Source organism: Vanellus vanellus (assembly GCF_965231255.1).
Source record: "Vanellus vanellus genome assembly, chromosome: Z".
NCBI lineage: Eukaryota > Metazoa > Chordata > Aves > Charadriiformes > Charadriidae > Vanellus > Vanellus vanellus.
Window position 1 is genome coordinate 89,064,538 of NC_138908.1, and position 22,319 is coordinate 89,086,856.

The 22,319-nt window shown below is 39.4% G+C and overlaps 1 protein-coding gene across 1 annotated transcript in view; it reads left to right on the plus strand.

The window, feature by feature from the left end:
• The window catches only part of MALT1 (MALT1 paracaspase), a gene marked incomplete at its 5' end in the record, with an annotated part of 38,045 nt that extends 15,947 nt beyond the window's left edge, over window positions 1-22,098 (plus strand). Inside the window, 10 exons of the mRNA XM_082498037.1 lie at window positions 493-519; window positions 2,049-2,081; window positions 4,199-4,402; window positions 10,084-10,261; window positions 11,127-11,201; window positions 12,298-12,425; window positions 15,276-15,425; window positions 16,888-17,045; window positions 17,955-18,080; window positions 18,864-22,098. Of these exons, the coding sequence (XP_082354163.1) occupies window positions 493-519; window positions 2,049-2,081; window positions 4,199-4,402; window positions 10,084-10,261; window positions 11,127-11,201; window positions 12,298-12,425; window positions 15,276-15,425; window positions 16,888-17,045; window positions 17,955-18,080; window positions 18,864-19,328 (1,544 nt within the window). The 3' untranslated portion in view covers window positions 19,329-22,098. The remainder of the gene's footprint in view (window positions 1-492; window positions 520-2,048; window positions 2,082-4,198; window positions 4,403-10,083; window positions 10,262-11,126; window positions 11,202-12,297; window positions 12,426-15,275; window positions 15,426-16,887; window positions 17,046-17,954; window positions 18,081-18,863) is intronic.
• Between the last annotated feature and the right edge of the window lie 221 nt (window positions 22,099-22,319).

Sequence of the window (22,319 nt, forward strand, 5' to 3'; positions counted from 1 at the left end):
ACAATAATTAGGTGAAACCTGTGGTAGCTTAGAATGTTTGAAAACTGTATTTGAAGTCTTTCTGAATACACATGGTTTTAAAAAGTAAGATTTCTTGCTCAGGATGTTGCTTTTTCAGCAGTCCTTCAAGCATCTATTTTTCAAAAGGGTGATTCTGACATCTTGTTCCTTATTCATTCAAGCTGCTTGCATGCCTGTGGGATTGAGGTGTAGTATGTGTTTCTCCCTTTGTTTTGAGATCTACTGTATTATAATGCTATGTCAGGCATAGCTTAGTATATTGATGTAGCATTTTCTCTTCTCCGCATGTGGAATAAACATACGAAAGGTTAGATTTACAGAAATGCAAAGCCAAAAGTATTTTAGAAAGGTGGTTTGTTTTCTAACGTTCAGCTTCTATGAATAATGGCATGACACATTTTTATTAATAAAAATATAATTTTTTTTTGCTTCTTGTTTAAACTATGATTTTATTGGTATATTTCTTCACAGAAGATCTAAGTGATCTTCAAAAACCAGGTAAGTCATAAGTTTTGAAACACTTTAATTTCACATCTTCATTTTATGTTACAAATCACTGAAGCCTAGCTGGGTTACAATACATAGTTTACATTATTTGGATGTATTTATAACCAGGGATTTAATAGGGGCAGATCATAGCATCACAGAATGGTCAGGATTGGAAGGGCCCTCTGGAGCTCCCCCAGTGCCACCCCCCGCCAGAGCAGGGGCACCTCCAGCAGTGGCACAGGACACGTCCAGGTGGGATTGGAATGGCTCCAGAGTGGAAGACTCTGGGCAGCCTGTGCCAGTGCTCTGCCACCCTCACAGGAAAGAAGTCCCTTCTTGTGTTTAGATAGAACTTCCTATGCTCAAGTTTGTGCCCATTCCCTCTTGTCCTGTCACTGGGCACCACTGAAAAAAGACTGGTCCCATCCACCTGGCACCCTCCCTTTAAGTGTTGATAAGCATTGAGAAGATCTGCCCTCAGTCTTCTCTTCTGCAAACTAAAAAGCCCCAAGTCCCTCAGCCTTTCCTCATAAGGAAGGTGGTCCAGATCCCTAGTCATCTTTGTAAATATGATATCATGTTAAATGTGGCACAGCTTTCTGGTTCCAATAAATTAACTTGAATATAGTGAATCATAGGGCTGCTGTTACCTTTGTAAAATCACACAAAGCTGTTCTTTTATACTGCATGTTACTTATGCAAATACATAAGAAATTATGTTTTGCTTTCTTGTCTATGGCTTCTTTGGACTCAAAGCTCTAGTATGTTGCTGCATTTTCAGATGATAAAGGTGGGAAAAAAAAAGTAAGGTGCCTGGCTGTCACCCATGATAGTTGAATTGGAGTGAGATAATGTGATTTGAAGCCTGTTTGATTTTTATTATAGAAACGTAGATCTGGAATAGTGCTCCATAAGGGATAATCCCTGATACAGTGTTCCCAAAATCTCAAATCACAAAGGTCATATCATTTCCTGAGTTAGACTTCAGAGATATATTACTTTTGCCAAGACTTAGTTTTAGTCAGTGGAGTCGTACTGTTATGGTACGTAACATTATCCAAAGGTACCACTTTGGCATATTGCTTACTTGTTCCTCTTGGCAGAGCACTGGCTCTACCATCCCTTTGTGAAGTATGAAATAAAAGAATTTTCATATACAGATAGTCATCCCTGCTAAGTATCCCCCATCTTGCATTTCATTTGGAGGATGAACTGTTTTGGGTGTTACTGAAAATGCTGATCCACAGTTTGTGAGATTCAAAATTGTACTGTAGGCATCTATTATTTCTTAATTGATAGAACTAGCTATTCATATCCTATTAGGCTATGTTTGCTGGAAGAGGGTGAAGGAAATCGGGTAAACAACACCCCAAAACCCCACCAAAACAAAACAAAAAAAATTTGTGTCTTAAACTAATAACTTATTAGGTAAAGCCATACCAATAGACTATGGCTGTATGGAATATGCAGTTCACTTTTGGACATTGGCAACTATGACTAGCTACTGACGATCTGCTCTTTTAATCTATTTCAAGCAGACCTACAAGAAGAATCAAATCACAGACCTGTTGGTAAGTAGTTTTGTAGCTGTAATGCACGTATGTATTTCATATCTAGGAAATAGATTTTGATTCTTCTGATTATTGCTTCCGCTGCTAGTGAAATAACTGTGGAGTGTGTAAACAGCTGCAGGGAAGGAGACTTCTGCGTATTTTTATAGTCCTTTATAATGCTCGCATGCCCTTTCAGCGGTAAACTGTGGTGAGGGCACCAGTATTTTTAGTGACTTCGTGGAGCGTCTACAACTCCCCTGTTTCAGTTTACTGTTTCAAATTCCTCTGGCCATGACCTTAGCGAGTGTGTTACTCCATTACTTTGAATACTTTGACAGTTGGAGATAGTGCTATTAGGATGATGTGATAAAAAGGATTGGTAGTTTGTCTGCTAAGGGTGTGCTGTCCCTGCAAGCTCAGCTCTTCCTATGCACAGCGTGTGGATGCTTTGATCCTGAGCTGAAGCTCATAAAGATAGATGGATACCCTATGCGTGTTATGAAGAATAGTTAAAGTCATAGACTAGTTTAAGTTGGAAGTGACCTTAAAGATCATCTAGTTCCACCTGCCCTGCCCTGGGCAGGGACACCTCCCCCCAGCCCAGGTCACTCCAAGCCCCATCCAACCTGGCCTTGAACACCTCCAGGATGGGGCAGCCACAGCTTCTTGGGGCAATTTGTTCCAGTGCCTCACCACCCTCTCAGTGAAAATTTTTTGTTTTCCTAATATCTATTCTAAATCTGCCCTCTTCCAGTTTGAAGCCATTATCCGTCATCCTACCCTTGTAGTTGCTGGAGAAGAGTTTTTTTTAATCACAGTCTTAAATTTGCATGGTAGACTTGACTGTGGTCAGGCATGTTCTCTTGTTGATACTAAACCAGGTAAAGGCTGCTGGCCTCTGTCAAAATTTTACTACTCATTCAGGCTCATCAGTGCAGAAGGGAGTGTAAGTGCTTCCCAATCCTGGTTCCTTTTTTCTAAATTAATTAGAAGCTTGTACTTCTAAAAGTGTTGTTCAGTGACAGTACGCCACTGTCACTCAGCCACTGCTGTTTAAAATAGTTCACTGTTCAAGACCTTGGAGGTTTTCCAGCTGCAAAAACGTTGAAAACATTTTGTTTGAAGGAGGTGAAATGTTAGACATTGAGGCTGTGGACAGAGATTCTCTTCTGGATCTAGCTGTGCAGGGTTACTGACGCAGGTTTGGGGCGTTTACATCATCTCATTTGCCACCGGAGCTGTGGGACAATAATTCCTATTGGAGAGGAGAAGTAACAAAGCAGGAAGGAAATGCCTTGCTTTGATTAAGTGCCTTTTTTTGTAATTTTGTAATTGTGTGCAATTTTTGGATAAAAATCAGCTAGTGGTCTCTAAAGCATTTCTGCAATGTGACTTTTTTTCCCCTTTTATTGTAGCTTTGTTTAGTTATGACAGAATTACTTCCGACTTTATTAAAAACAACATGAATGTAACTCAAACTATGACTATCAATAAACTTCCCTTTGAATTTTGTAAATTTCTCGTGTCTCTGTATAATTGTTTTTAACCAGAGCAACAGTAAAAAGAAACCTTAACAAACAGAAAGAAGACTCTTTACTTCTGACCTGTAAAAGTTTCCACCTAAATGTACTGTGTTTTAGAGAGACAGGACGTGGGAGTTGGAGATGTGAAAGCGGCCTTTTGTGTGTTGTGGGTTTTTGTTTGTTTTTTAGGAAGCATAAGAAAATTTGAGTTTTGGGGGGAAGTATACTGACCATAGTTTTGGCAACTTGCCATAAGAATTTTCATGTTTATTAAATTTCTTCATGAATGGGGGAATTCAGTAATTGTGCTTCCAGAAAAATGAAATAAATGGGCAATAGCCTTAGTGACTCACTTCTTGACAGGTTATCCAGTCTGAGATGCATCACGGCTCAGATATGTTGACTGTCAGACCATGCTGAAATGGGTTTTTTTGGTTTTTGGATGAGGAGACAGTTGAGCTGTATCGTTGATGTAGGATGACACTTAAAATCACATATTGTACCTGAAGTGAGATTGGATACTATTTTCGGTTTAGAAGAAATTAAATTTAAAGGTATTGAACACATGGAATATACAAAAGTGCTGTGGTTTTGTTTTTCCTTTCTTTGCAGCAACAGACAAGGTAGCTCTGTTAATAGGAAATATGAGCTACTGGAATCACCCCCAACTCAAGGCTCCGATGGTAGATGTCTATGAATTGACTAATTTGCTAAGACAGCTGGATTTCAAAGTTGTTTCTTTGCTGGATCTTACTGAGTCCGAGATGCGAAATGCAGTGGATGAATTTTTACTTCTCCTGGACAAAGGAGTATATGGTAAGAACATGTGATATCCCTTCTGGAGTAGGTCAATTTTGTGATGTATCGAGTACACAAACACCTGGTGTTTACCTCTGCCAGCTCACTGCATGTGATAGCAAAACGAACTTAATGGGAAAAGTAAGTTTAAAGCACCCACCAGCATATCCTTTGACTTTGGTTAAAATGTTATTGTTTCTTTACTCTTAGAACAGATAAAATGTTTGAACTTTCTTTAACCATGCCTAAAACTGCAGTGCACTCTTTTGTTTGATAGTGCTGATGTGTTTGTCTGCTAAAAGCTGCTGCATCTGTATAGCATATTTTTGACAACGTGCTCTGCAGAAGATGCACGTTGGTACTAAGAAGTCATTAGTACTAGTTTGTAGTAGCCTTTTGAGCAAGAGTAGTCTGTTGTGTCGCCTGTATTAGTGTATTATGGAAACGAGCAAGTGGCAGACTAGTTGACAACTCTGTAACTGCGGTGTACAAGACTACAAGTAGTCTTGGGCAGCAGTCCTTGCTGTTTTAGGAGACCTCTTAAACACTGTCTTCATAAACTCAGTTGTCCTCTTCCCTTCCCTGTGCCTGCAAGTTAATGACGTGGTTAGGGCTGGCCAATTGCTTGGCGTACTGAAACTGCTAGGTGTGTTCCTGTTGGGGAGGTGGGGAACGGCCCTAAGTACAGTGTGGAAAATGTTCTGGGCTTGCTGGTGGGACCCTTCCCTTCATCCCCTGTCTTTCTACTGGATGTCTGCAGAATACTCTTTCCTTCTGGATTTCCATCCTTCTGGCGCTCTTTGGGAGGGGCTGCTCTGCTCTCTTAGTCCTCGCTCACCAGCTCTGTAAGGAACAGAGGAAGAGGGATGCTCTTCTTTGCCCTGACAGTGAGCTGCACTCTGATACCAGGTTTGTGGGGGGGGAGGACGGTGGGACATATTAGCAAAGCATATCTCTCATGAAGGTGTTAAAAACTAAAGTACGCAGTACAGAAATAAGAGAAAAACATGGTGCTTTAGGGCATAACACTCAACAGATTGGATGCAGTCTTTTTTGCCCACTTCTTTTTTGCCAAGTTTTCAGGTGAAGTAGAAATCCTCATTTTGAATTACTAGTTCGTTTCAGTTATTGTGATACTGGCTTAGCAAGCACAGAATTTGTCATAATGTCCTTGACAGGGAGTGAGAGCGAGTTGTGCAAACCTGGATTTCTACTTCAAAAAGCAAATTGAAAAGAAGTTTGTTTATGTAAAATGAAAATGTAGTTCTCTAAAGTTATGTCTGTGCACTGTAAAGAAGCAAAATAAAACGGAAGAATTCATGTTATCCTTTGCAGAATATACACTGCATAAGGAAAGGCTTTAACTGAGAAACTGGTAAGTTATGGATTTCAGGTTCTGACTTTCTGTGGGTGTCAACAATAAAGGACTTTTCACTGAGTTAAATACTAAGATTCCTGTTTGGGCAGAATTCAGGTACAACTATTGTTTCACAGCTCTGTGGAAGGTCTAAATATAGAGCATAAAATTTATTCTTTCTGTATGTCTTTGCATATCAGGTGGAAAGCTTGGTAGTGGTTATGCTGCATAAGCAGGCAGCAGCCCTCTTCCACCACCACCCCCCCCTTAAACTCTTGAGACTTAAAAATAACACCACACAAAAATCCAAGGCGCTCACCCTTAAATTGCAGCTTCACTTTAATGATTGTGCTACAGTACCTCATCAGTATTGGTTTAAGTTATAGGAGGACAAGCTAACCAAAGTATGCATACCAAAAGATGGGTGTTTAACACGTTTCTCTTCTTTTTCCTCTTAAGTTTTTGTTACTTAAGTCACACGTCCATTTATAAGATGCTGTAATACAATATTAATAATAATTTTAAGCTCTCCTCCACATACTGTACAGGAGGTGCCTTCTGCTGGGATAATGACTGACCGATGGGGTCTGGTATGCAGTGCTACTACTGATATACCTTGATTCTTAGATGATTACTCACATATTGGGACTCCTTGTCTTGCATAAACTTGATTTTTGAGGGACAAAGCACAAGACAGAACTGGTGGCTGGGCTACCTGGGGGAGGGCATGGTGGAATTAACGCACAGAGCAAAAACCTTCATGTCTTGTGTGGAAAAGGCCGAGAGTGACCCCGCTCAGAGTGTAAGAGAAGTTCTTCTGTGGGCTTTGAGGAGTTTGCTGCTGACTGCCACTATTTCTGTCATTTTTGTAAAAGCTAAAATTGCATAAATGACTCCAGAAAAGATTTAGAACAGGGACCAAAACATTCTGGCATTTGTCCTCTTTAAATTGCAGCATTCCTATAGTAATGCCTGCCCAAGAAAACATTACTTAATTCTTTTTTGGAACACAAGGTCAGATTATTTCTTAGTATGAGGTTTTTAATGGTGTGTTACCTGATGCTCAGTCTGTGCAGAACTGCCTGATCTGACATTTGGGCATTTATGTCAGAGCCAAAACTTGCAGGACATGAAGGCTAATTATGGCAGTAAAGTATAGTAGACTTTCTGATAGCAGTTTTCTTTTTTTGTTCCCTGGGAAATAGATGTGCTTATACATTTGAGTGAGCTTTTAGATTCTTGCACCTTTCTAATTTTTTTCTATAGTTGTTGACACAAATTTAGAAAATAAAGTACTGAAAGGCTTTAATGAGTTTCTCACCAGCACCATAGGAAAGCTCTTAAGGCGTGTTTTTGCAGTTGTATTTTTCCAGCAAGTTGGCATTTCGGAAAGGTACGCGGAGCATTCCTTCAGTAGTGTTTGGCAATAACTACTTTGATTTAAATGGTCATCTTGTTGTTTCTGGATAGTGGCTATTAATGGCTTAAAGCACATAAAAGATGCTGTCAGTGCACAAATAGATAATGATTTATTGCTTTTTCAGTGGGCATAGCTCCAAATAGGAGGCATAGTGACTACTTCTGTTTAGTCCTCGTTACACATGTTCGTGATATGACATCGTGTAATTCTTGCTTACTGCCAGGAAAGTGGCATTTCAGAGAGTGTTCCTTAAGAGCAGTAGTAGTAAACAAAGTGATGATGATTTTCTCCTCTGTCTTAGTTTGTTGTTCTAAATGTAGGGTGCAATTAATATTGTATTCCACAAAGGGTAAAAGCATAGACCCATATGATTTAATGGCTAAAAATAGCTAGGCTGCTTTCTTTTAAAAGAGAGAGAGAGAGAGAGAAAGCAAGAGAGAGACACAGGCATCACTTAAATGCTGACGTCTGTGAGGAACTTGAGCCTACTTAAAATTGTTGTGTCAAAGTGTCTATTGAGGCCCTCCGAACATGTTTACTCTGCTTACCGGGTATGCAGAGGTTTATTTCTGATCTTGATCTCAACATATTAACTGTTGCAGGTACTCATCAAATAAGCATAGCACAGTCATCTGCTCAAGGACCTAAAAGAAATGTAGCTGTTACTTCTGAAATATTTCTATTCATTGAGGAAATACTCTGATAAATTGTGCTTTCCATTAGACATGTTTCTCTTGGTTAGTCCAATTACTTATCTAACATAGATATATAAAATCTCAAACATAATCTTGGTTTAGGTCCGGATCCAAATTCTGGAAATCAAATTTAAGAGTTTCCTTTTAACTTAACACCTGACATGGAGTCACGCACTGGGCGCTTAACTTCATCTTTAACTCTCTTGAAACTACCTGGTCTCAGGTAACTTTGGAATCTTATAAATAGCCCAATGGTACCTTTATTTGTTTAGGTTTTTAATCTTACACTTAGATTTTTGAAGGACACAGAATTTAAACTTGAATTGAATTGAATGAAGCCGTTGCCATTTTCCAGTACTCTGGCAGATGGATAACCATTAGGCTCTTTGTTTCAGTGGAACTTTGCATCCTGGAGTTCACCGTGTACGCACTTGCTGGCTGCTGGGCTTGGCTATGCAGCCTGCCCATAAAAAGAAATTGAGCGCTGTTGATTGAATGCAGCCGTTTGCAAGGTCTTGGCATAGTTGTTAATGACTTGAGAGCATGCAAGTAAAAGAGAACCGGAGGCTTAGTTTGAAGGGGCGTAGATGTATCTTGGTATCCCTTTACAGAAAGTGCAGGGCTGTGTGAGAGAAGTATTTTAATTTGTTGTAGCTAACTGTAATGAAAAGGTAAAAATATCTAGCATACACAAGCTGATTTAAATGTAGATTATTTTCGTATATTAGGGTGAGGCTTATTTTGTTTTTTCTGAATAGTCAAATTTTGCAGTGACGTAAATTTCATAGCTATTTTTAGTATGAATAATGACATAAGGCCGTATTCCCTAGTTAGCATAAACTGTCATATCTCTGACTTTTATTCAGCTACAGCACTATATACTAATATAGTGACCCATAGACTGCTTTGTGTAGATAAATAAGAATTCTTTTTAGAAGATGGAACTTTGCACGGATAAGCAAAAACAGCACTGGGAAGAGACGATAGGAAAATTCCATTTAGTCATACAAGCTTCCGGTAACTGCATTTTATGGTAGTGGAGGTTATTAATGCTAAGATCATCTAATCTTACTGCAAATTAATACGACTTTAATATTTGACACTTGTATTCATATAAATAAAATCTAAGCTGTAGCTTGCAGTTCCCCTTTTCAGGGTTAAGAAAAGCTTTTTTTTTAATTCCATGATATGTTTTCTTTATACAAAACTATTGCATGTTTTATTGAAGTTTTTAAATCTTAAAATATTGTAGACCGTTGTGTATTGACACATGAGGGAGATGATTGTTGGATAGTCTTTTGTGTCTAGGTAAGCTTGCAAAGAATGTGTTAGTAGAGCCACAAATGTCATGAGTTTGTAACTGTAAAGAGATGGTAGATGCAATCAGTGTTGGTGATTTGGTAATGAGAATGTGCTCTGGAGTCCTACCAAATATGGTCACAGAATAATCTCCCCCCCATGTAAAAATATTTCTTATCCCTCCCTATTAAAAAAAAAAAAAAGACAAAAGAAAATGGAGAAACTGGCTGTACAGAGGAAACATCAAAACTAAAAACTTGCAAAATGCTTTCATAGTGCATGCAAGGTTTTTCTCTTTTTTCCTAGTTAAAATACTTTTAAGAATTGTTAATGATTAATGGTAAGTAAAAAAATATTAAAAGAGAATAATTTTAAAGATGACAGAATCTCTCAAAAAAAAAAAAAAAAGAAAAAAAACCATCCAGATTGTTCAGTGCTATTTTTTCCTACCTATAAATTCTGCACTGATTCACTGCTCCTCAAAGCTTTGTAATTGCACATGTGGAGATGTTTTACTGTTAGTACATTTCCTCGTTCATGTCCGAGTTACATATAGGTAACAGATTATTTCTGTTAGAGGTCATAACTCTACATAAAACATTGTAAGAGTATTTAACTTTGTGCATTTGATGCAAATATATAATTGATTCTGTCACATGAGTGATTTTTTTTTTTAATTTCTTGTGTCTGTGTATTGTGTTAGCGTGGTTTCCCCCCACCTCCCCTTCCTTCCTGTATTAACAAAGGCCTATTGATATGAAAAAAAAAAAAAAAAAAACCTGCTTAGAGTAGCTTGAATGATCTTAATCTCCCACAGACACATAGCGTGGACAAAATGCAGGAAGTTTTTGACAGTGCTAGAATTTATAGAAGTGTTCCTATGTAGTCTTGAACTGTGTTTTCAATCATGTATATGTTGAACTCTCAGGTTTGTTATACTATGCTGGCCATGGCTACGAAAACTATGGAAACAGTTTCATGGTTCCTATTGATGCTCCAAATCCCTACCGATCTGCAAACTGTCTGTGTGTGCAGAACATCCTCAAACTAATGCAGGAAAAAGAGACGGGACTTAATGTATTCCTACTGGATATGTGTCGGAAAAGGTATAAACTCCTAATTCATAAATAGCGAGAACTGCCATTAGATGTTTGAAGGATGTTTTTGCTTCATGATAGAGGGAGAGGGCTCCAAGGAGGAAGGAGAAGCCACATGATCAAAGGCATGTTAATTTGACTCGAGTGGAGTGCTTATTTTAGAACTCTTCAGAGGCATGGGTTTTGTGGACTGCTTTTATGCTGGGGGAGTTGTATCTTTATTTAGAGCTTAAAAATCAACTGGTTTATTGGATTTTTCTAAACCAAGTACTATTTTCTTTCCATGTTAGGAGACTACTATGCCCAATTAAACTTGCACGTGAAGTCAGCTCTTCAGTCAGCACTTCTGAAAATTCGTCTCTAAGAAATGTTTCATAATCGAAAATTGCTGGTGCTTTAGTGTTTGTAGAGCCTCTAAACTTCACTGCTAATGAAATGCCGGTGGCCCAGTTCAGCTTCACAATCTGCTGTCCAGATAGAAATTATGGCTACATAAGCCTCACGTTAACTATGCAGACACCATGTTTTGGAAAAAAAATACCCAAACGTATAGCCTTTGTTATAATCTAAAATGGCTAGTTATCAGAAATCTTTTTTTAAGAGATTGCAGCCAAACTCTATATTGGTTAATATAGCATGCCCTCCTCTGGGTCATGTGTGCTATCTGACTGTGTCTTTACATTGTCTTCATGAAGAGTGGTGATGATGCTCATTTTTTGTCTTTTAGCTGCTAGAATTCATTCCAGAGCTGTCGGAGAGAAAAGTTACCATTTCTGAACTATGCTGTTTTGGTCACTTGAACAACTGTAGAGTTTGTTACCATTATTGGTTCTCAAATTATTATTTTACTTTTTTGTGTTCCTATTTATTGCAGAAATGAATATGATGACACAATTCTTATCTTGGATGCTCTGAAGGTTACAGCCAACATTGTTTTTGGATATGCAACGTAAGGAAATTTTTCTCCTGCTGTGCCACAGAGGTTTTGAAGCCAGAAGTGACCATTGAGATTGTATAGCTAATTTTTTACAGAAAGACACTGGTGTTAAAGGACCAGTAATTTATATCCATATCTGTGTCCTATATACTATCTTTTTTACTTCATTCTTTGAATCATTCCGCAGTCTAACTGACTGTGGAACTGCATTTGTAATGATTCCCAGTATTTAACATTCCTATTCAGATATATGGTAACTCCAGTGAGAGAACTGCATTCAGCACACCAGAAACTGTGGGACAGTGTTCCTGATCTTTTTTTAATGGTTATTTAATGGTACTCATCGAAATATTATTTCTTAGAGGTGAAGAAAACGCAGAGAAGAAGAAAAAAAAAAAAAAAAAACAAAACCAACAATTTTTACCCTCAGAGCTGTAATGTTCTGTTTGTTTGTGCTGATGGGAAGGGGCAGTTATGTCCTGTGTGTTCCTGGCGGTACTTGCTGCACTGTGAGCTTGTGCAGAAGGTCAAGTACTGTGGAGCAGTTGATTAACTACAACCTTTGTGCTGTACCCTTTTCGGTCATGTGTCTCCTCTGTTAATGCAAGTTAAATTTCTAGGAAAAAAAAATGTTAGAAATATAAATTAATGAATTTTTTTGAGGAGTAGCAATTACATTGGCCCCTGTGTTTCTTATTCTGGGTGTAAAGAATGAAGTTACAACCGCATTTGAAGCTATTTGAAGAGGTTACTTATGCAGAAAGCTAAGTAACCTCTCTCTATCAGTTTTCAAGTCAAGTGCAAAAGCTGTTGAATAGAAGTAGTCAAGAGCTTTAATGAAGTCTTCTATGGGAAATTTAAGCTCCTCTTATAAATGGTTTGACATCAGCTCTGGTCCATGGCTTGATTGTAAGTGAAATCTTCCCAGGAGGAGTTGCTTGCATACGAACATGAAGAGCAGGTTGGCATTAGACACAGCCTGGTTTTCAAATTGCAGGGTTTCTTTCCCTCATTTCCAACACAACTTTACTCCTTTTGTCCTCATGTTGATCTTAATCATGCAGATGTTTCAGTGTCTTTTCCTTGTCTGATATTGGTGCTCTCATAGGTGCCAAGGAGCAGAAGCCTTTGAAATTCAGCAGTCGGGGTTGGCCAATGGAATCTTCATGAAGTTCTTGAAGGACCGTTTGTTAGAAGACAAGAAGATCACCGTACTGCTTGATGAGGTTGCAGAAGGTGAATCCAGCTTACTGCACTAACGCTCTTCTCAGCCTGCATTACTAAAAACTTATTTGCTTAAATGTCTTTTTTTTTTTTTTTCATAGCAAATGTGTTACACTACTTTAAGCTCTTCCCTGTTGCATTTTGTTAAAATAACATCTTTTATCAAGAAGCAGGTGCTACTGGGCAGCACGTTAACAAAGATCATGATAGTGTAAAGGGATTTGAGCTTCTTTAATAGTTGTCAATTTTATACTCTCCTTTTTAGTGAACCTTATTTGTTCTGAGTGTCTTTCTGCATGGAGCTTTTAATTATCCATCCACAAAAATTACTCTTCTGTCTTGTGGTGTCAGCTGCTAGTGGTAGTCCAGTAATTTCCATGTTCATTGAAACAATTAACTCAGGCCTACCTACCTCAGAGTGCTATAGTGATGATAATTATTTGCCCTCTATCAAAGGGTGTAAGTGTACTATAAAGGGCAATCCACTGTTTTAACATGCCTGGTTCAGTAATTGTCTTTTATAATTGATGGGAGAAGTGCTAAAATGTATTGCTTCTCTGCAAACGTTTGCTTGAAACATAGACTAGATACGGCTATTAACGAAGGCTGTGTGCGTAAGATTCTGTTATTTGTAGGTAATGTACATGATCAGCCAAGTTCTGCTGCGTTTCCTTGGTGTGTTCTTGATGCAACTGCAGGTCTCGGAATTTTTCCCAGTCTGAAATTGATTTTTTTTTTTAATTTTCTTTTCTTTTCTCCGTGGGGTGATGCATTTTTCTTCTTTTGCCAGGTGCAGTCAGGCAGAGTGCTTTTTGCTATAAGATTTTTACTTTTTTATTTGCTCACAGTACTACTCAGTTTTGCCATTGCCTAAATACAAAGGAACAATGTGAGGACTTGCTGGCCTCTCGTTTGCAGTGGTAGGAACTGAAGCTAGCTACAGCTGTGTTTCCTGAAAGCCTGGCAGAAGCTCTAATAGGGCTCCTCCTGCTGGATGCTCACCAACTGCTGTATTTAGGCCCAAATTCATTAAGCTGTTGTTCCTGAAACTCATTGTTTTGAAGCAGGCCCAAATATCTTCCCTTTCCTTCAGCTTTCTTGCCTCTTCTGGGACGTTCTAACTCTTACTGTCTTGTGAAAAGAGAATCCTGTAATCCGCTCATCCTAGCATCAATACTATGTCTGTAGTGTATGTATTACTGCGTCTTTAGTTTTCGTCCCGCGTTCTCCTGTTGTCAGTGTGTTCAAAGCAGGAGTAGGAACACAACAGACACCCGCTTGCATTTTGCAGTGGTCACAGGCCAGTCAGTCTTTCAACTTGCATAAGAAGTTTACAAATTTTATAATGAACAAATATCCAAAAATACTCTCACCCTTTTCCTCTCCTCATCCTTTTTGTCATTGTTTTTGGGTGTTCTGAAGTGGGTTAGTATTCTCTGAGATTTCTCTCTGCTCTTCCCCCCACCTTCGTGGCTTCCCCATAAGAACATGTCACAGTTCTGCCAGCAGCTGTTTTCCCTATACTCTTCCAAATGTCCTGTAAAATATGACTGACTCTTGTTGCTTCGTCTGTACTGCCAGGTTAATGTCATCCGCTGTAGATGTTCTGATGTGTGACCTATGACTTATCTCATTCTTGAACTCAGAGTGGAGAGAAAGATTGATTTGTCAGGCAACGTGACAACCGTTGTTGTCAGTATTACCAGATACTGAGTGTTAGTACACTGGTGCACTGATGACACTTGAAAATGTTCCAAAGGAGTGTTCACACTGAAAGTGTTCCATGTAAATAGCCTTCATTATTTCAATTTTTTATGAACTCATAAATAGAAATTTTCCAGGATTTTTGTAATTCACTTTGCAGACCATAGGTTTTGGCTTTCTGCATGCAGCAAAACCATTTCAAAATGTAATTGAACTAAATATAGGGACACTCCGATAAATTGCAGTAAGCTTGACTTGCAGACTGATTAAAGTTGGAAAGGACCTCTGGAGATTGTCAAGTCCAACCCTGTTGCTCAAAGCAGAGTGAGCTCGAGCTGGTTGCTCAGGACCTTGTCCATGTGGGTTTTGAATGTCTCCAAGGATGGAGACTCCACAGTGTCCCTGCACAACCTGCAGGGTTTGATCACTCTTAAACTAGAAAGTTGTTTCTTATAGTTAAGTGGAGTTTTCCCTATTTCAGTTTGCATCTGCTTCCTCTTGTACTGTCACTGGTCTCGACTGAGAAGAGTCTGGCCCTGTCTATTTTAGTTTCCCTTGTCAAGTATTTGTACGCATTGATAAGAAGTCCCCTGAGACATGTTCTCTCCAGTCTAAACAGTCTCAGCTTTCTCAGCATCTCCTCATACAAAAGGTGCTCCAGTTCCCTCATACTTACGTCATGCGAGACGTGCTCCATGCCCCTCATCTCTGTGACCCTTCACTGCACTGTCTCCAGTATGTACATGTCGTTCTTGTATTGGTGAGCCCAACAGTTTTGGCCTCTTCAGCAATCCCTAAAACACTCCACTTGCCTCCGATTCTTTAGAAATCCCCTCCAATGGTATTATTCACATGCTCGAAATTAGTCGCTTTAGGACTTCACTGAATCAGAGCCATGGTATTGCTTGAACTGGTGTTGAAATACATGTGAGCACAAGCAAAACCCTCAGAGTTCTCTGCAGGCAGCTGGTGTGCTGGTTTAGCCTTAAGTGAATGAATGGCTGAGCAATGAATACTTCTGAAACTGCAAGTTTTTATGGAAGTGCTGACACTGGCGTAACCATAGCAACCAGACAATATTGCAGTGATGTACTTAATCTAGTTAGAATTTCAGCAGCATTGATTTTGAGAGAAATTTTATATGCATCTTATTTTCAGATATGGGCAAATGTCACCTTACCAAAGGCAAGCAAGCTTTGGAGATCCGCAGCAGTTTGTCTGAGAAAAGGGCATTAACTGATCCCATTCAACAAATTGTATCTTCTGCAGAGTCTCTGGCACGGAACCTACAGTGGGCCAAAGCTCATGGTATAGTACAGACTACTTTTAGATGATCCTACTTGCACAATCAGAAAAACAAGAGGATGTACTTAATCTCTAGTGTGTGGGTTGTGGTATTGAATGGAAATGGAAAAAAAATCAAGTTCATACCTGAATTTCCATTAGTATGTTCAGATCTTGGAAGTTTTTGTATTGGGGTTTACTTCTACGTGAGATTATAATGAACAAGGTGACATGCAGAGTTCATCTGGAGTAAGTATATTTAAGACCACTCAAACACTGAAGGGCAGACTTATATGATGTCTACCTCCTGCGGTAATCTCCCAGTGGTCTGCTTGTGTCTAACAGTGACACTTTTAAGACATCATTAAACTCATTCTGAAGTCATCACCTAAAACAGCCAGGTGAACTGTACGGTAAAAGTGCACAATGAAAAGGAGCTTTCGATGAATACAACTAAGAGGAAAAAAAAAAAGTCTAGAAAGCCTAGAACTGATCTCACCCATATTTTAGTTAAGAAGGTCAGTGGGGTTTAAGACCTCTTTATTTTTGTTACCAAACTATGTTGGAGTACATTTTAAAATTTCTCTGACAGATTTGTCAGAGGGTCAGGGGTGGCATTTTAAAGACTTAATTAGTTATGTAGGCAGACTCTCACAAACATAGGTTTTTACTTGTGGATTCAAGCCCTGAATTCTTTTTTGTGAAGTGATTGAAATGCACAACAAAAATTATGAAGACATAATGTTATCTTATGGTTTGTTTTAAGCCATGCATAGAAGAGAATGTGTTTGGAATTTGGGAAGAGAATAGCCTTTATATTTGTATAAAGTTATGTCTATGATAATGTTAAATAATCCACTTCCATCAGGAGCAGAAAAATCAGCACAAAGCATACAGATACAGAATGGTGTCGTTGACCCTTGAGCACTTTCAGAGATATTCCTATGGACTGAGAAAGATCCAAAATACAAAAAAGAAAAATGCTGTGGGCTAGGCTTTGTGAATGTGTGCATAAGCTGTGAAAGGAAAAAAAATTAACCTGAAACTCATTCTGCTGTCAGATTCAAAGGCTCTTATAACGCTAGAGCTATGTCTCCTGTAGATTGGATATATACCGTATTAACCTTGCTGATTTGATTACAGATACGGAAGCAGATTCTTGGGTCAGTAAGCTATATCCTAGTTACAGTCAATGTCGCCTTGCTAGTTGCACAGAGATTGGAAAAGAACCTGCGAAGCAGAAGTTGAGTCAGCGCGCTCTGGCAGTGGCTGCCAGTTAGCCTGTGATACTGGCAAACAGCGCTGCTGCCGGCTTGGCTTCTAACCTGGCTTGCTTCAGTCTAAATATGTCCGTCATAGGTAGAGGGAGGACAGGAGGAAGAGGTCTATACCTTTTAAAACTTTTGAATTTAAAAACAAAATTGAAAAAATAGAAAATACACATGCTGTTTTATTTAGAATGTAATGATGTGTTATTTATTTGCAGAGCTTCCAGAAAGTATGTATCTTGAATTCAAGTGTGGTGTTCAGATTCAGTTGGGGTTTGCAGCCGAGTTTTCCAATGTCATGATAATCTACACGCGGATAGTAAAGCAGCCGCCCGAAATAGTAGTTTGCAGAGCCTATGTTACAGACTTCGCCCTCGTAAGTGCTTCCTATTGGTGTCTCGCTGATCTCCCTCCACTGAAGTTGAAAACCGTCTGGTCTGTCCGTGTCAAACTGCAGCTTTTGTAATAAAATGGGTCTAAACTGTTGAAATCGGGTGCTTACGTGCATGGGTCTGTACAGACACACACATTTACCTTTTTTCGTGCATATTTTCAGTATATATAAAAATACAGTAAAATTAATCTGACCTTGTCTTTGTCAAAGTTTCCTTTGTTTTTCGTTGTCTAATATCAAGTATTTGTTATATTTAATTAAAGATGTTAAGTGTCAGTAGCTCTCATGTGAGCTGAGGACACATCTACTTTGCAGGACAAGGTTTCTTAGGCTTTAGTTTTACAGTTCTTTGCACCTGGGTGATCCTGTCCAGTTCCGTTGATGTTACTCAGCTGATCACAGTAACATGAACGATAACAGTAAAACGGAAAGCTCCTTGGGGCACAAAAAAACCTTATTTTTTGGCATCTATGAAAGAGGACGTGGGGCAGAAAACCTTTTTGGATAGAATAAACAGGACACTTCTGATGCTTTATGAATAAAATATTTGAGTTAATGTGCATAATAGATACATGTATTTTTAGCCCACAGAAGCAGCATTGTAGTAGTGTGTTTCATAGTAGAAGTTGGGTAAGAAAGAGCAACCCTGCAGCAAGCACAGCAAGTTTGACAAGAACCATTAGCAAGAGAGGGTAACCTGCTCAAGTGTAACCCCTTCTGCCTGTCATTAACAGTGGTTTCAGCAGCTTTTCCGAGTAATCCAAGATTGATGTTTTCTTTCCTTTTAAGAAGAAGAAAACGCTGACTTTATAAAAAAGAAATACTGGTAACTATTTTATGATCTACAGATTCTGTACCTTCAGTTAAGTTCTCATTTCTTTCTTGCGACAGGAGCTGGACGTGGATCCTAAAGAGGCCAATAAAGGAACTCCTGAGGAAACTGGAAGCTATTTAGTGTCAAAGGACCTTCCCAAACACTGCCTCTACACCAGGCTAAGTTCACTGCAAAAACTAAGGGTAAATATATGTATTATTCCTCACAAGTTTGTTCAGATAGTTTAGATTAGTCATGTTGCTTTGCAGTTCTGTTGAGATTTGTCTGCATAAGTAACACGTTCTTTGGAGGGGGGAAAAAATGGCTGACAGCACGATTTAGTGACTTTAGTTTCTTAGCTGAAAAATAAAAGCCAGGGGATCAATGCACATGCAGTCCTGATACCATCGTGCAAGGTACTTTGCGTTTTCTGGGCCCGTACTGAACTTTGACAAGATGATTATTTTTGTGAAGATCAGCTATTGCACACTGCGGGGCCGTTCCTATGCCCTGTAGTACAAGAAGAATGTGACGTGAAGCACAGCTGCGTCTTACAAAGTCATTAGTCGAAAATGTAAATGTTGCGTATCATCTCCTTCCATTCCAACCTGTGCTCTTGGGCAGGCAGTTTTTGAAAGGCTCTCACTTGAGCATACTGTGGCACCGTTAAGTTTATCTCTCTTTGTGTCATGAGCACAAGTGCTGGGCATCACTTGGTATCTCTTCTTCAGTGTTTTTGGCAGCTGGTGTAATATAAGTGCTTCCAGAAATAAAGACTGTCAGGTGAGCAAGTATTAACCGAAAGAGGTCCTCAGTAAACAAGTCTTGCCTAATGTATGTCTTTAGCTCCTATAAAGGTATGTCTACTTCTCCAGTAGATTATGCCTCTCTAAATGTTTGCTATATTGCTTATTTGGGGAGGAATTGTAACTTTTTTTTATATTTTTATTTCCCCCCCCTTCCCTGTCCTCTTTCAACTTTTGCAGGAGCACTTGATCTTCACCGTTTGCTTGCACTATGAGTATCCAGGAATAGAAGATACAATGGATGAAAGAAAGGAAGTTAATGTTGGGAAGCCCCTTATTGCTAAATTAGGCCTTCGTCATGGATACAAAACTAATAACTGTCTCCAGACCTGTTGCATGGCTAATAATCCTTTTCATAACCAAATAGAATCAAGTCCAGTGGCAACCAAATACTACGTCTCTAGTCATTGCCAACCAAATTCCTGTCCAGGGGTTTACCATCCGAACCGTATTTGCTCAGACAGCATCAGACAACCAGAGGCATGTTCTTGCAATGGGACTTCAAGGATATTAGCTTCAAGACATGAAGTACAGAATTACTCCCCCACTGTGGAAAAGAGTAATGTACCAGTAGAGACGACTGATGATACTGTTGAACTGGAATTCCTTCTCTCTGACAGCCTCAGACTCTCTAAACAGCAGTAGCTGTGATGTGTTCAGAATAGACTGGAGTATCGTCCTTGAGCAGGGGACCTTCTGCACTGCTTATCCGCTCTCTGGAGTTTGGGGACTTCAGGACAAAGGGACTGAAGCGTCTGGAGGTGGTACTGGAAATGAGGCTATGATGAAAATTTTTCAGCTCCAAAGAGACAAAACTGGACTGATAGTTTTAGGAGAAAAAATTAAAAACCATGCCTCTTTCATTCTACCGTTTTATATTTGATACAGGGAAAAACCTGAACTTGTCAGTTTCCCATTCCACTCTGTGGCAGCCCAGCAGCTGAGGAACAGGGGCAGTGGTGCGTGTCTGGGAGGAAGCTGCCTGCCTCTGGAGGGCATGAGTGCATAAAAGCCTGGCTGTGGTGTCAAAGTTTCTCTTGAGATAGTAAAACCTGGGATCTTCCCAGTGGCTTCTCCAGTACCTACTGGAGTTATAAGGTTTACTGTAAATGTATGTTTCATAAATCTTCTGTTTTCAGAGAGGAATTGCTCATCCTGTACAAAAACAAGACAAACAGCTGTCAGAGGAAAAAATATTGACAGAATTAAGTGGGAAAGTGAATGTCCTCTATGATTAAAGATGATTTTTAAAAATTCATTAGCCCCAAAATGGTAAATACACCTTTCTCTTCCATCTTTCAGTTTCAGTTGTTCAATATCCAGGGATTTCTTTTTACATGCTGCATTGAAATAAGGTATGTGTTTATATGTGTTTTAACAGCCTCCTATTGAGTATATAAGATGACACATAATGTAAGCGAACTGAGCAAAGAGGGAGCTTTTACAGAAGTGAAGATGTCGTGTTTTAATATTCCAGTGTTAAGAATATGTCTCCTTCAAGCCTCAGTTTCTTTCCGTCCTCACGTATGTGTTAGCATCAGTCACTGACATCCCGGTCCCTTGGATGGAGCTAATAATCAGCTCTGACTGCGTTCTCCTGTCATGCTCAGGTGTCCGGTGTCTGGCAGCAACTGACAGACGAAAAGCTGCGGAGGAAGACAAAATCTGAAGTGATAATGTTAGCTTACTAGCTCAGTTGTTTCTCTTTTTTTCTTTGGGTTTGTTTTTGGGGTTTTGTTTGGTTGTTGATTTTTAATTGTTCTTATATGACAATCTTTCTCTTATGTGACATACTTAAGACTTTTGCTGATCTGAATTCTGCAAAGGTGGTCTTTTCATGTTCTGGAGGAAATTTGAGGACAAAGTGCCTGTTCCTAACAAGCAAAGTATTGTATAGTTAGTCACACAGTAAGACATGCCGGAGGCTAAAAATGAATGGGCAAGATGAGGAAAAACTTCAGGGTTCTTCAGGCCAAAGTACAGGGATGGTGTTCCTGGACACCAGCCATTGCTCTTCTGGGGTGATTTTGAAAAAAACAAATGAACAAACCCTACTGAGTTGTTTTCCGGGCCAAATGAATTTATATTCATTCAAATAAAACTGCTAAAAGTCTACCCCAAAAATGTGAAAGCCCGAGGTAAATATTCCAGCACACACAAAACTTACAGAGGATGACGCACCTTTAGATGCTGTCTGCCGGGGGCGAGGGAGAGGTGCAGCACGGCATGGCCTGACACCCCCTGTGCAGCCCCACATGGGTTCGATTGCTCCGGAGCTCAGAGGGGGAGTTGGTCTCTCGGTGGGGTGGGTGCCAGAAGCGAGCCAGCCGTGTGGGTCCCTCGGCCTCTGAACCCCCGGGCCTCACTGTTGGAGGCAGAGGCACCCTCTCAAGACAGGAGCCTTTGCCCAGAGCCAAACCAGCTGCATTCCTGTGGTGCTTTATTGCTTCGCTGAACAAAGGGAAGAGATAGACCTAGCTGGGGCGAGCTGCCAAACCCTTTAGATGCTGCAAAATTCTTTCCTCTGTCTTCAGGAAAGGGCAGTTTTGCTCACCAAACTGTTTTGCATATGCAGGTTGAATAGTTTGGTCAAAAAATACACATTAATTTTTTTTTAATGTTTGATTTTGTTTCAAAATACTGAAGAATCTGTGACTTGCCTATGTGTATCCGGGGACGGGTGTGAGAACGCTGATGTTTTATTAGGTCTTAAACAGCCTTGATGCTTTGACAGCACGAAAATATCGTGGTGTGAGGTAATTAAAATTGAAGGGAACTTTCAGATATGAGTAGTAATATTGATAAGCAGTATTGCTTTAACTAAGATCCCTATCATGAAGTAACTCTTTTTTATTTAAGAAAAATTATGGGAGCGCTTTTCATTAAGTAGGTAGCAAAAAAATGAAATAATTGAATCTCCTTGGCGTGGTGGACAAACCAGTTTAAATCTTCAGCTGAGATGCACCCTTCTGGTGGGATGCGTCAGTCTAACAGCTCGTTGGCTGGGCACTGCGGGAGGTGCCGTAGGTGGCCACAGCCAGTTTCAGATGGGAATGGTAACGCATTAGTAACTATGTCTGTTGATCTTCAGATTCATCTGTGCTGAAAGGTGGAGATACGTACCTGGATTTTAATGTGGTTATTTCCAAAATGACAGCTGTGCTTGAAGTAATCTGCAAATGAGCTTGAGTTTCTGACTCTCCTGTGGAGGGTATTAAAGAGTGAAATATTTCTTGATGAATGAGATGTACCTGTGCATTAATTATCCCGTGTAACTGACTTATAAATCAAAAATTCTAGCTTGAGACATGGTCTGGTACTGTAAGATTTAGTTGATACTTTGTCACAGTTTTCTGGTTTGTATAAAAGCTTATTCTGTTTCTTACTGTGTAATAAATTGTTGTCCACAAAACAATATATCTGTGCATATGTTGTTGCTATCATCTTCTACCACTTTAAAAACCTCCAAACTGTATTAAAACAATGCATATAATAGTTTCCTTAACAAAAAAGAAGGGGAAATCCAAATCATGAGCTTCAGCTCAAGTTAAATGTATCTGCGCCCTGGGCCTGTTCAGGTTTCACAGTTTGAGAAAGTTTTTTTTGGTTGGGTGTTTTTTGTTTTTTTTTTTTTTG